The following is a 14,462-nucleotide window of genomic DNA, read 5'->3' as shown; positions in this document are numbered from 1 at the left end:
GTTAAAGAAGGCCTTTTATGCCTTGAGACAATTGAGACATGGATTGTGTATGTGTGCCATTCAGAGGGTCAATGGGTAAGACAAAATATTTAAGTGCCTTGAAATCGGATACCACCTGGAGCTCCTCCCCTGTGTATCAAGAATGATCCACCACCCAAAGGAAATCTAGCCAACTTGACACAACTGGGGGAAGCATTGGAGTCAACATGGACCAGCATCCCTGTGGAACGCTTTCGACACATTGTAGAGTCCATGCTCCGACGAATTGAGGCTGTTCTGAGTACAAGGGGGGGGGGGGGGATGCAACTCAATATTAGGAAGGCATTCCTACTGTTTGGTATACTCAGTGTATAAGTGACAGCAGAGGTTGAACCAATGATGTGTATAAACCCTGGATTGCTAATGCTATGTAATGGCCAAGAGAGGCTTTGAAGCCACCAGCTGCCTTATTGATACTCCCCAGAATTGTATTGTATTTTTATTTAACTAGGCAAGTCAGCTATGAACAAATTCTTATTTTACAATGACGGCTTACCCCGGCCAAACCCTCCCCAAACCCAGACAACGCTGGGCCAATTGAGCGCTGCCCTATGGAACTCCCGATCATGGCCGGTTGTGATACAGCCCGGGATCGAACCAGGGTCTGTAGTGACACCTCTAGCACTGAGATGCACTGCCTTAAACATCTGTGCCACTCAGTAGCCTTTTAAATAGAAGGTGCAGTCCTCCTTAGAAATTCATGGAATTCTACAGTATTTCAATAAAAAGGACAAAATTAGAAAATTACATTGTGGTGGGGATAGTAACATTAGTACTGTCTAAAATATTACTTTCATGGAATATGTTTTTATATTATTTTCAGATCACATACTATAATTTAAAGTATGCATCAAGGTGTCTGTAATAGAACATACTTGGCAAAAACAAAATGTAGACATTAATAAATGCATTTTTATAGCTTCCAAAATATTTCTTTACAATGGAGGAGTACCAAAATGGCTCAGCGGTGCTTTCAATACAGCGCCCTTGTCAGTCATCCAGGGTTTATACACATTGGATTGAACTTGAATTTAATCATTTTCAATTTGTATTAAGAAATTGAATTTGAATTCAATAGTTTAAATTGGCATTACACGATTAATTACTAAATTCATATATGCAGTCACGTGCAGAGATAGAGCCCTAGGGGTGCTGGAGTATGTCCTTTTGCCCTCCTATGGAAAAAGTGTCCTTTTGATTGGTGCTATTTTTTTAACTAATGAACCCCTCCCCGCCCTACTGCCACCGGGAGCCGGCAGTGCATTGCTGCCAGAGCCGGCGGAAAACGTGTGGCGAGAAAGCATTTGCCCCAGTACTTTTCAATCCACTTTCAAAGCAGCAGCAGAAACAACGGGGCCAGTTACTTCTCAGCGCATTTTTGCGTTCTAGTTCAACATTTACCTGCTCTGTCGCAGTCTACCATTGAAAACTATTGAAGACTAGATGCAGAAAAGTATTATTTGTATTTGAGTAAAGTATTATTTGTATTTGAGTAATATGATTGCCTGCAAATTCTGAAACATTGTCTACTCAGATGTTTTTTTTTTAAAACTACACTTACAGTGGTAGCCCACAATGCAATGCAATGCAAAAGAGTAATATGATTGGCCATTCAAGAAAAGGTTGAAGACCCCTGATATAAAGGAAATAGCAATGGTGAACTTGATCAAATGTCTGGAGGTGTTTGCAGAATGTTTTCTTTTGCAGTGACATTTGCTGTATCTGACCATTTCAGAAAGACAAAAACAGTTGCAAATTGTTGACGACATGTATACAAATAGTTTCAATTCAATAATGTTTCGCATTTTTTTCCCCCCGAACCTAAATATGCTGCACTGCCTGCAAATTCTGAAACATTGTCTACTCTGATTTTTACACACTTCAATGCAAAAGATCAACTGTCATTTCACCTGTTAAATTCTACTGTAGCCTACAGTGCATTCGGAAAGTATTCAGACCCTTTGACTTTTTCACATTTTGTTAAAAAGTTAGTCTTATTCTAAAATGGATTAAATTGTTTTTGTCCCCTCAGGTTTTGAACAAAAATGTTTTGCACATTTATAAAAATCAAAAAACTGAAATATTTTTTCCATTTACATTTTTTTTTATCACATTTGCCTAAGTATTCAGTCCCTTTGCTATGATACTTGGAAATGAGATCAGGTGCATCCTGAAGTGCATCAGGCGCATTGAGCTCAGGTGCATCCTCAGGTTGAGCTCAGGTGCATCCTCAGGTTGAGCTCAGGTGCATCCTAAGGTTGAGCTCGAGTGCATCCAAAGGTTGAGCTCGGGTGCATCCTAAGGTTGAGCTCAGGTGCATCCTAAGGTTGAGCTCAGGTGCATCCTCAGGTTGAGCTCGGGTGCATCCTCAGGTTGAGCTCAGGTGCATCCTAAGGTTGAGCTCAGGTGCATCCTCAGGTTGAGCTCAGGTGCATCCTAAGGTTGAGCTCGGGTGCATCCTAAGGTTGAGCTCGGGTGCATCCTAAGGTTGAGCTCGGGTGCATCCTAAGGTTGAGCTCAGGTGCATCCTAAGGTTGAGCTCGGGTGTATCCTAAGGTTGAGCTCGGGTGCATCCTAAGGTTGAGCTCGGGTGCATCCTAAGGTTGAGCTCAGGTGCATCCTAAGGTTGAGCTCGGGTGCATCCTAAGGTTGAGCTCGGGTGCATCCTAAGGTTGAGCTCAGGTGCATCCTAAGGTTGAGCTCGGGTGCATCCTCAGGTTGAGCTCGGGTGCATCCTAAGGTTGAGCTCGGGTGCATCCTAAGGTTGAGCTCGGGTGCATCCTAAGGTTGAGCTCAGGTGCATCCTAAGGTTGAGCTCAGGTGCATCCTAAGGTTGAGCTCAGGTGCATCCTAAGGTTGAGCTCAGGTGCATCCTAAGGTTGAGCTCGGGTGCATCCTCAGGTTGAGCTCGGGTGCATCCTAAGGTTGAGCTCGGGTGCATCCTAAGGTTGAGCTCGGGTGCATCCTAAGGTTGAGCTCGGGTGCATCCTCAGGTTGAGCTCAGGTGCATCCTCAGGTGCATCCTGTGAATCCTGGTGAATGCTATGATCCCTTATTGATGTCACTTGTTAAATCCACCGCAATCAGTGTAGATGAAGGGGAGGAGACAGGTTAAAGAAAGATTTTTAAGCCTTGAGACATGGATTGTGTATGTGTGGCATTCAGTCAAGTTCAGTTTTTACATGTTTTGGGGCATATTTTAGTACGTACCGTTTATAAATGAGGCCCCGGGAGTGGTTCTAGTAAAGTTGTGGTTCTTTTTAAATCCCTTTCTGTGGTTCTAGCTTGTTTAACAATTATTTGTTTTGCAGAAAATGAAGGCCTATGTTTGAAAAAAATCCCTTTGAGCACCAGCCCCATCAAATGTTCTGTGCACAGTACTGCATACATTTAATTTGAAACAGGTGCTTATTTAATTGTAAGACCAGGTCATTCAAATGTAGAAGACGCTCCTAAATGCAGAATCATAAGAGAGAGTGGAGTGGGTAGGGGGAAGGAAGAAGACATAAGAAGACAAGAGAAAAGAGGAGAGGGATGTACTCACCCCTGGCTTGCCAACTGGCTCAACACTCTGCATCTCTCTCCTCAGCTCCTGAGAGATGATATCTTTCAGATACTCATTTACCTGGTTAACAAAGGACAGATAGAGAGAGAAAGAGAGAAAGAAAGAGAGAGAGAGAGAGAGAGAGAGTGATAGAGAGGGGGGAGAGAGAGAGCAAGAGCGAGGGAACAGGATTCATTACAAACGGCAACAGGGAGAGTGTATGTTCCAAGATAAAGATAAACCTAATCAGTTATTCAATGTTCTCATAACATAACATCTATCTTGTAAATTGGAGGGCGTCCACCTTAGACTGTATAAAATCTAATTTTACAACATAATGTATGTCAACCCATTTTGTTTTTCTTACTGCCATGTGAAATAACAATATGATTTAAGAAATATTTACAAAAACACAGTCCCTTCAAAACATTTTGAGCCTTCCAGCAATTTCCTTGATTTGAGTATTGGAGTTCATTGTTTCCTGGAGACTCCCACAGTTTGTCAACATCTGCAGAGTATACCACATGGTTCCCCAGAAAGGTTCCATGACAACACCAGTATATTTGACGTTTGGGTGTGTGTTGTGTCATGTGTTTGTGTGTCTATATGTATACTGTAGGTTTGTGTACAGGTGTGTAGAGGTGTCTGTGTGCATCTGTAAATGGATAGTATTCATGACTGTGTATTTTAGTGTACGAGTCTCCAGCAGGCCAGAGCTGGCAGCCCCCAAGTATTCCCAGCAGTGGAATGTAAACAACAGCCTGTACTGGGCCTTAAGGATGAGGAGGTGGAGTGTCTCCCTTGACTGGTTCAGCAGCACTCACTAAGCCTGCGTCCCAAATGGCACGCTATTCCCTATATAGTGCGCTATTTTTGACCAGGGCCCATAGGGCTCTGGCCCGAAAGTAGTGCACTATACGTGCCATTTGGGACACAGACTAACACCCCCCTACTACTGTCACACTGCAGAGCCAGCTGCATAGGGACGGGCTCAGGGCAAGACCACCTCCTCACAGGACAACACGCTCAGGCAGTCCCAATTCACTCTCTAGCTCTCCTCTGTTGATTAATTGTATTTGTTTATACAGGAAAAAATTATGCCAAGTATACAGTTACAAATAATATTTTGGAATTTTCAAAAACTTGAACCCTTCTCAGTAGACCTACTGATTTTCAGTGGATGTCCTGTCCTACATAGGGGAAAGAGAGAGCAGAGTAGTAAGAACCAGTGCAGTACAGATTGGCTTAGCTAAGCTCAGTTCGGCTCCGTAGTGGGAAAAGGGAACAAATGTATGGTGTCCAGCTGGTCTAGACTGTAAATGGTCCTACTTGTGTGTGTGCATTACATGCCATGCAGGTGTCTACCTTGTTGATCCAGCTGGTCATGGCGTCCTCTGTGTCATATGGGGTATCGGCGTCTTCGTCGTTGTGGGAAGAGTACTGGAGGATGCACGCCACCACCTTCTCCAAGCTCACAGTCTCCACCGTGTACGCCATCATTAGTGTGTCGATCACCGCCAGGTGGGCGCTCTGAAAGGGTACACAATAAACAGAAATGATGTACCGTGGAGTCATGGACCTCATTCTAATCTGGTTACTCATGTAGCTTCCTTACTCCCTCTGCACTTGTCAACTTGGTTAACTGGTACCATGGCCCTATACTTTTTTGGGGGCCAGGCACAGAAACACAAATCAGCAAGGTAAAACCTACACAAAGCATCAGTGTAAAACCCCAACTACCAGTGTGAAACCCCATATTGGAAAAACCCTATAAGAGTTTGGAATATGGTGGAATCTACAGAAAACCAGGCCTATCAGAAGGGTGTGGCCATCTATTGCCATCTTGATAAGACCTATCCAGATCTATCCAATCTACGAGAGGGCACAACAAGGATAGAGGGCAGGGAGTAGGTTATGGGAATGGAATTGAACCATGGAGTGCTATTCCTCCTCCACATATTGCCTGGCAGATCTGTCTCCAGTTGGCTGCTCCCCAGTGGCTGTTGCCCTGGAAACAGTTGGGTCCGTCCCTCGTTGTGCGACCCAATTAAATTTGTGTTCACGCACACTGACAGGGAGTTAGAGGCCTACACCAAGCCTGCAGCCTGAGTCAGGAGTTTAGAGTGTGTCTCTGTCTCAACCACAGACTGAAATAGAACAGTAATATAATGTACCTCTATGGTCTCAACATCCCACTATATAATATTAATATCATCATTCCTATTTATATTGCTTCTAGGAAATATCGGATGCTGGTGACACGTTTAGATTGCATCATAAAGCTGTTGAAGACTTAAAGAAAGAAAGATGAATTACTATAATAAACACAAATTAAGAGGCACTACTTGCCCTGAGACATGGCTGTGTAGACTCATTAGAAGCCATATGCTGCCATGTTTCAGGGCAATGGCTATAGGAGGAGAATGTAGCGTATAGTACACCGTCCCTACAGGCACTCCAAATGTCCGTTCAGCTCAAGGGCTTGACTGGCTCTGATTATAGCCATGTGCAGAGGCCTTCAGTAGAGTACAAACCCACAGAAACACACATACGCTAAAGGCAGAAGCCGCCCACGCCAAGCCAACAATGGATTCCCCAATGAATACACAGAGGCAATATGAAAAGTGACTCACCCCCCCCGTCATACTGGTGTCCATGTGTACAGCTCTGCCTAAAAGTAGCGTACGTTCGGACTAACAAGAGCAGTCTCCTGAAAGCCCTATAATGACAAAGACACTGGCTACCCTGTAATTATGTTATTTTAAGTCCCTCTGCACTGTAGCCAGGTCATGGTAGTGTGCTAGGAATATGGGACCAAATACAACACTTTTGACAAATGTATTTTCAGAATCTTTAGGGGTGAGACATGTCAATAATTTTGACCCCTACCTTTTTGAGAATATTTTTTATTACTTGTTTAAAAAAAAATCTTTCTCTGAGCAAATTTTCCATTTTTTTTTTACACACAATATAGCTCAGTACTTGAATTATTTCAATTATACAGTCATTATTTCTCATCTGTATCAAGAGTGTCAATATTTTCAAACCCCTCTGTATACTATCTGGAATGATGCATTACACCATGTGGAAGCCAAATGAAACCACTCAACGGCAAAGAGACTTGAGTCATGGGTTAGGATTGTGTTCATTAGGCACCAAACAGAAGAAAACAGACTGAAATAGGGAGGGGCTACTTGGATTTGTCCAATAAGAAACACTCATTTTCGTTTCCCATTGCAAAACATTTTCCGTTGCGTGCCCTAATGGAGATGTTGTGGCATACTCAATTCATTTCATGTTGGAAAAGTTTCTGTATAATGTATACCGGTGAATTTCCATATAAGGCCTTGGGATAGGGTTTGGAACACTGGGTTAGAATTAGTCTGAGCCATATAGATTACGATTTAATCTAAACTGTTGGTTATGTAATCCCATTTCTCAGCGGCCATATGAAACACATTCCCCTAATGTTTAAGGTGGGTTTTGGGGGTAGGGTAATCTGATCCCATATCTATGGTTAAGGGCAATTCCTGCTAACGCTAGCATTTCTATATACTAACCGCAAGCATTTCTATACGCAATCAGCACATGCTAACACTAATAGCCTTGCAGTAGCCTAGCCTGCGCGCGCATCTGTAGCAGTTTGTTACTGACAGTGACACCCAGTTAGTGTACTGGCTAGCTATATAATTACACACCACTCCAACCTAGCAACCCAAACACCACCATTGGAGGACTTTAACCCCAACAGCATTTAATAACATACCGTGAAGTCACTTTGCAATACCCTCAATTTAGCCATCTAAACAGAAGGGCAACAACATACTACTCTTCACACACACCCCTCATTACCGAAGAGAGCACAGCACCGTGAGAAATGAATCTGGCATCTCAAAACAAATTAACGTCCCAGACCGGCCTCATCTGGAAAGGCCAAAAGAGCAATGTCATTTTTCAAAGGGCTTTTCCCCTTTGGTGCAGCCAGTGGAAGGATATTGATTTTGATCTGCTTTGTCCCCTGCTGCTGAGACAAAATGACAACAATAAAGACTGATCTTATTATGTTGTAGAGTGTCTGGGATTGCTTGGGGGAATATTGATATCCGGTATGAATAGGATCATAAAAACAAGGGTGGTATTACTATGTGTGCATCCAAAATGGGACCCTATTCCCTATAGTGCACTCCTTTCCACTTAAAAGTAGTGCAATATGTAGGGAGTAAGGTGCAATTTCAGACACAGTCTATGACTCTTGCCCATTGAGGTCAAGGGCAAGGTTTATTTGAGTGACAGCCGAGCTGTTTACCTATGCTTTTAAGTGTTTACTTGGTAATACTGACACGTCACTACTAACGTTACTGTTATGTGGACCCGTGACCAACAAGTCTCCTTGATCCCAGCAGCTATGAAAACTGATATATATCCGGTATTGATCTCATAGTAGGCTACATAAACCTATCTATTGTATCAAACAAACATAATGGAAATCATATCGGGCCGTTCCATTTGATTTCAATCACTTTTTGACCGCAACCCTTCTGATTTAAACAAAACTTTCAATACATATTTGCCAATGGTAGAAATGGTCAGAAAGTTACTTTTTTTGACCTGAGTGCTATAACATTTAGGAGATAGAAGTGCTCAAAGTTGACCCGTTTCGCATACCCCACCATACCATGAGACATTCATGTCTTCATCACTAGAAAATAAAAAAGGTTGAGTTTAATATCATTTAAAAGCTTACAAACAGGGTTGTCAAACTATTTTGTGTCTCAATTTGTCAGACCATGAGACATCCCGAAAATCTGTCTTCTCACAAAACGTTTGTAGCGTCCGAATGGTTTGGCCTACAAACTATTACACTCTATGGGAAGGGGAGACTGTCTGTTTTACTCTACGACCCTCACAAGTAACACAGGACTGATCTGAAGTTGGTAACGCTGATGTGCCAACTTCTGTCTATAGCTTCAGAATCGCAGTTTTGCTCTACGTGTCACGGGACTCGTCCGAAAGTAGCCCATACAAACTAATGGAAGTATGGAGGTAGTTTTGTGCCAACGAAAATAAGGGGTTAAATATGTGTCCAAAAAAACTAAAATATTTCCTGGGCTGTCTTATATCTCCTAGACATAGGACAGACACTTTACAACCGTATTCTTTTTAAATTTTATTTATGAATGTGTTATTCAATTCGTTTTTCGGAGCTATAGTAGTAGAGGCCAAATTCAATATTTTATCAATATTATTTTTTTGATACCCAAAGGGGTCCTTAAATTCTAAATAAAATAGCTAAATGATCCATGGTATGACCATCTTAAAACAATTCCAGATGTTAGCTTAGTACCACCCCACTTTTGGAGGTACATCCAAGTTTCAGTCCGTTTTTCTATTGTTTGGTGTCTAATGAACATGACCCAGGTGTGTACTTTGCTGCAGAGCTGTTTGTCTTCCCAACATAATATTGTCATTTAGCAAACGCTTTATCTAAAGCGACTTGCAGTGAAGTCATATCATGCAGGAAACTCTTGCAGTGTTGCAAGCACCATGCTCCAACCAGAGCCAAATATATACATGTATATATATATATTGGCTTCAACCAATTGAGCCAATGGAACCCACATTGTTCCAGTGCCTTCCAAACAGCGGGTAGCAGCCAGTCCCCCTTGAGCTGCTCCTAAACACTGAGTGGTTACTTACTAGAAACATGGTTCAGTCTATTTGGGGACTCACCAGGAAATGTAAAAGTTTAGGTGATTCACGAGGCAAAAAAGTTTGGGCATCCTATGCAATGCGTGCAGAAAGCTGGCACTGACACTAAAACAGATCTATAATGTAGTGTGGGGATTCAATATTAACAACCAAAACTGATATAATATTGAAATAAGGACTGGTTTTAGCACTAAAGCTTTTCTTTGGTAAAGAGCAGTAAAAGAAAATGACTTGTCCATGTCCAAAGGCTCTCTCTCTGCCTGACGCGTTTCTAAAAATGGAATCCGTCCTATTCCAGGTAACTGAGGCAATAGCCTCACGCCATCTCGACTCGACACAGAATAGCAGTCAACGTTGGATGTCTGCAGGACATCAGTATGGTAGGAAAAAGCTGTGCTATAGACAGGTTGGTTGTTTAGCAACTTAACCGATGAGTGCGCAATTATGGGGCAAAACAGACAGGGTTGGCTTAGACTGTTGACATCATGTGAACTATATTTTGTCTGTAATGTTTCTTGAAAACATAAATACATTTGCACAATCGGCACTTGTTGTCTCTCAAATACATTGCTACAGTTGTTGGTTAGCTACAGTAGCCAGTATATTTGAGCCATATTAGCATAGACGTGACATCAGTAAAAACACCTCAAAATGAGACATGGTATGAAGAACAAGATAATATGATTCCCCACGTCAGCTTCTTGTCATTGTATCTAGCCATCCAGAATCACAACAACAGTCGGCCTTCTGCCCCATTGAAGCGAACGCATTGGTTTCGTGATGTTGACAACTAACCCGTCTATTGGAAGGCTTGAAACTGATAGTTTGAGAGTGGAAGAGGTTTGAACTGCTCAATACAAAATTAATATAAATATATAGAGGAAAACAATATTATTCAATACAGCATCCCACTAATTAACTGTGGGAATCAAGAGTCTCACGAGTGGCAATACACTTCCCATAGAAGAGATTATAAAGAGCACTGAACATCAATTTAATTTTGGAAGAATTCCACCACTGGGCATCCAAACTCTTTGTAATATATAGATCTCTTTCGCTCTCTTTTTCCCTTTGAAATAGAGTGATGGGATGGATCCTTTGAAAGAGTGCCCAGAAGCAGGCAGACACACACACACACACACACACACACACACACACACACACACACACACACACACACACACACACACACACACACACACACACACACTCTGCAGGAAATAGGCCCACTGTGAGAGACAGGAGAAGACCAGCGGGCAGGATTGTTCCTTTCTAGTGTATATGAGCAGACAAGGCCTTCAGTGAGGGTTTTATAACCAATTGGGTAACACGTTTCATCTGTGCATCTCAAGAACACATTTGCCTACTGAGCTAAAGCCTATCAGCTTTGGGAACCAACATCACACAAGAATAGTTGACCAAACATCCTAAATTACAGTTGGAAGGTCCACAGTGCCAAAGTGAACCGAAAGGAGAACAGTGTGTTATCTAAAAGCATGCTGTTCAACGAGTCCCAACCTTTTCATGTCCATCCTTTGTAATAAGATCAATTTGAGGAAATCTAGCAAAAATCCTCTACTTTGATTTCAATAGAGTGACGGGAAAATTAGATTTTTCCATAATCTCCTGGTTAGGTAATATAACCAGCTTAGTCTACTGTGGTATTACTATGGATCAAATAAAAGCTTTAACAATGAAAGACTATAGTTCTCTCTAAGTACCAACAGATCATGAAGGAAGAAATTGTCAGATACTACATTACAGTAACATGATGATAGCTACTGGAATTTTTTCTTTGAAATTCCAGGTTATTATGCATCTTAGCACTTCCTTCTTCAGCATGAGGATTTTTAGAGAGAGACAGTTAGGTGTATCAAACAGCTACTATCAGGATTTTCCATTATGACAGCACAAGTCAAGTTCCATTCCAGTCTTGGTGCCACACTACAACCAAACCTTCATCTCCGGTGCAATACTCTTTATGTTATCTGGCTCTGAAACCTGGGCATTGTTCGTTAGCCATAAATGGAAATCTTGAAAAAGATAGGTTCTATTGAACAAGTTCAGGTATCCATGCTTCCCACTTGAAAACGTTTCCTTCCATTTGGTGTTTACTGTGACAAAAAAAGACTCCTTTCACTCAGGGGCGACGCCACGGCAGGGCCTGGCAGGACATTGGCCCTGACAGTTTTAATCCAGGCCCAGCCAATCAGCTATAGAAGCGACAGGTACACTTGGTCCCTCTGCCATGCATGCCGGGTAGGCGAAGTGTTCCCATTTTGAACGATTTTATTTGTCTGAAGATACAAACTACGCCTACTCAGCGGGCCCAGAGAGCTAAATCAGATGCACCTATAGGCATACCACTGGTCAACATGATAGCTAGATCACCGTGTCTAAAGCGGCTTCCACAAGCCTACAGCAAAGTTGATACTGTCTGTAGAGCAAGTTATTGTAAGATTTCAAAACCATGCCTAGAGATTAGTCATTAAAAAATCATGTTAAACACTATGCAACAAGTCCATGCAACTTGTTATGTGACTTGTTCAGTGGCGATTTTAGCATGTAAATCTTGGTGGGGCAAAACATTTATAAAAATGAGATGCACGCCTGCAACGTCACTACACAACACAACATAACAGAATACATTAATTGCACTATAACGGTGACAAACGGTGCCCTACATAAAGTTGTCACAACAGCAGAGCTTTATTTTCAGCACCATGGAGTGAATCCTTACCACCGCTGCACCTGGCAATCAGCGGAGCCTTGTCTATCAGTGAAACAGTTCATTCAGTTCATTTACTGCCTTTTTAAAAACCATAGCTGATATGGCTGAATTGCTTAAACAGATGTGGTTTCTATTGACAATTGAGATGTACAAACTATGGCATAATGACAAACGGATTACGACGAGCGGATAAGAAGCAATCCGTAATTTCGATAAAGACATTCATGAGCGAGCTAGGAAGGACGTAGTCAACATAACTATTTGTTCAGCACTTTTCAAATGTACAGCAACAGAATTCTGAACATAGGCGTTCTTACAGTATTCTCCACGTACACCAAATCAGAACTGTAGGATAAATAAAAGGGGCATATAAGCAGACAATGAAAGCTCTTACAATATTCAATGATTACTATTCTCTAAAACAGGCTATAGACTACATGTGCACCACCAAGTCGGAACAGCAGGCTAAGTTATGAAGGGGAAAGTAATCAAATAATTAGGACGAGAGTTGGGTGGTCACTCACTCCTGGCAAGCTCGCCAAATGTTGGGTGGTCCTTTGCATGGGGTGTTTTAAGTTTCCTTCAACAATCAACCTTCCAGATAGATGACACAGACACAAGAACCTTGATATAAAACTCTTTAGTAATAAAATGCAATTGCAGACAGAGATTCACATACAGAATACCTCAGTAGTCTATAGTAAAGATCTGTGTGGCGAAACAGAAGACAACACGCTTTATACTTTGTTGGTGTCGACAACCTACCGTCGATCATATCTTCACATTGTTGCATTGGATTAGATACAAAGTATCTAAGATGAGAAAAACATGTCTAGACTGTGGTTTCTCACTTTACTATCTCGGCCTTGAGGCTGTGTGACTATCAGCAGGTGCAGGCAGTTCTCAGCCTGAGAACTTAAACAGTACATCTCCATTACCCAGTAATTTTCCATCATTGCGCATTGCAAGCATAAAATGGTTATCACATATATACAGTAAATATGGCATTGGTGTAGCCCTTCACCTGACCCCCAGGGTAACCCCCAACATTCCCCCCTTTGAGACTACCTAGTCTCATATAACCATGTATAGAAATTGATGTTAGATATCTGGAAATTTTAACCATTCACATTTAGGTAGTATAGTAATCATCCTCTGGGTCAGTGGCATCATAGTATTCATCATAGGAGGCAGGTAAACCCATTACCTTTAAACCAGGCATGGTCTGTCTCTGCCATTGGTCTACTCATTGAACCAAACAACTCTCTCATGGATTTGGGTTTAGACAAAACAACAACAAAAAATGAACACTGCAGTCCCATTTGGGACCACTTTTCAACCTAAATCTCGAACAAACTTTACCCACGTGTTGACAGGGCCGGCTTCACCCACACAAACAAGTAGTGTGGATAGAGCCAACATAGTCAACCACCAACGACCTCATGCTGTCGTCTTCCCTCTCTTATACCCCTAAAGGTTTGTTTATTTACAACATAACCTTGCTGATCATGTAAAATAGTTGGTTCTTCAGGGCTTTGTTCTTGCCCTTCATCTTTTTCAAGTCTTTGGTCTCGACTCATATCTGCTTCTGCATTTTGTTTCAGGCTGTGTCTGGCTCCATCATCTCCTGTGGGCTGAACACCTTCTGGCAATGGGACAGGTGGTGCCAGTCGGACCTTTCCTGAACCGCCGTTGGTGTTGCCATGGTTACCTTGAATAGCCCCCTCTATCTTGGCTGGTTCCATTTTCTCTTGTGGACCCGGATTTTGACCCAGTCTCCAATCTCCACAGGCAGGCAGTCGGGGTCCTCAACTGGTACCTCCTCCAGAGCTTTCCTAGTGTGAGAGTGGAGAGATCTGACAATAGTAGTTACCTCTTTCATGTACTCCAAGTGTTCTACTTCAGCTAGAGTGAGGTCTATTTGTCTGTCAGTCAGGGGTCTGTGTGCGGGAACATTCATGGGTCTTCTTTTCAACATTTCATGTGGTGTACACCCCAGGCCTATATTAACATTACTGCACATTTTCATTATCACCAGTGGTAAACAATCCAACCAAGATTTCTTGGTGGAGTGGCATGCCTTAGCTAACCCTTGTTTAATGGATTGGTTAGCTCTCTCGGTAACCCCATTACTCTGGGGGTGGTAGATGGACCAAAACTTCTGGTCCACTCCCATCATTATGGCTACCTGCTTCACTACATCACCAGTGAAGTGGGTACCATTGTCTGCAGATAAAACCTCAGGAACACCACATCTAGGTATTATCTCCCTCATGAGTAGCTTTGCTACTGTCTTAGCATCACAGTGTGTGGTGGGAAATGCCTCCACCCACCTGGTGAACCTGTCAATAAGGACTAAACAGTACCTTTTACTTTCTTTTCTTTCGGCAAGATCTATAAAATCCATTGCAAGATGGACAAATGGTCCTCTTGGCGTAG

The 14,462-nt window shown here is 42.3% G+C and overlaps 1 protein-coding gene across 9 annotated transcripts in view; it reads right to left on the bottom strand.

Moving 5' to 3' along the window:
* camsap2a (calmodulin regulated spectrin-associated protein family, member 2a) overlaps positions 1-14,462 on the bottom strand; it is a 90,367-nt gene that overhangs the window by 32,115 nt on the left and 43,790 nt on the right. For all 9 annotated transcript variants that reach the window (XM_029706310.1, XM_029706311.1, XM_029706312.1 and 6 more), the window contains 2 exons: positions 4,949-5,113; positions 3,584-3,664 (listed from right to left, as the gene is read on the bottom strand). In XM_029706310.1, coding sequence (XP_029562170.1) covers positions 3,584-3,664; positions 4,949-5,113 — 246 coding nt within the window. The remainder of the gene's footprint in view (positions 1-3,583; positions 3,665-4,948; positions 5,114-14,462) is intronic.

Source organism: Salmo trutta, chromosome 22, assembly GCF_901001165.1.
Source record: "Salmo trutta chromosome 22, fSalTru1.1, whole genome shotgun sequence".
In the NCBI taxonomy this organism is placed as follows: Eukaryota; Metazoa; Chordata; class Actinopteri; order Salmoniformes; family Salmonidae; genus Salmo; species Salmo trutta.
This window is presented reverse-complemented; position numbering and strand designations above follow the sequence as displayed.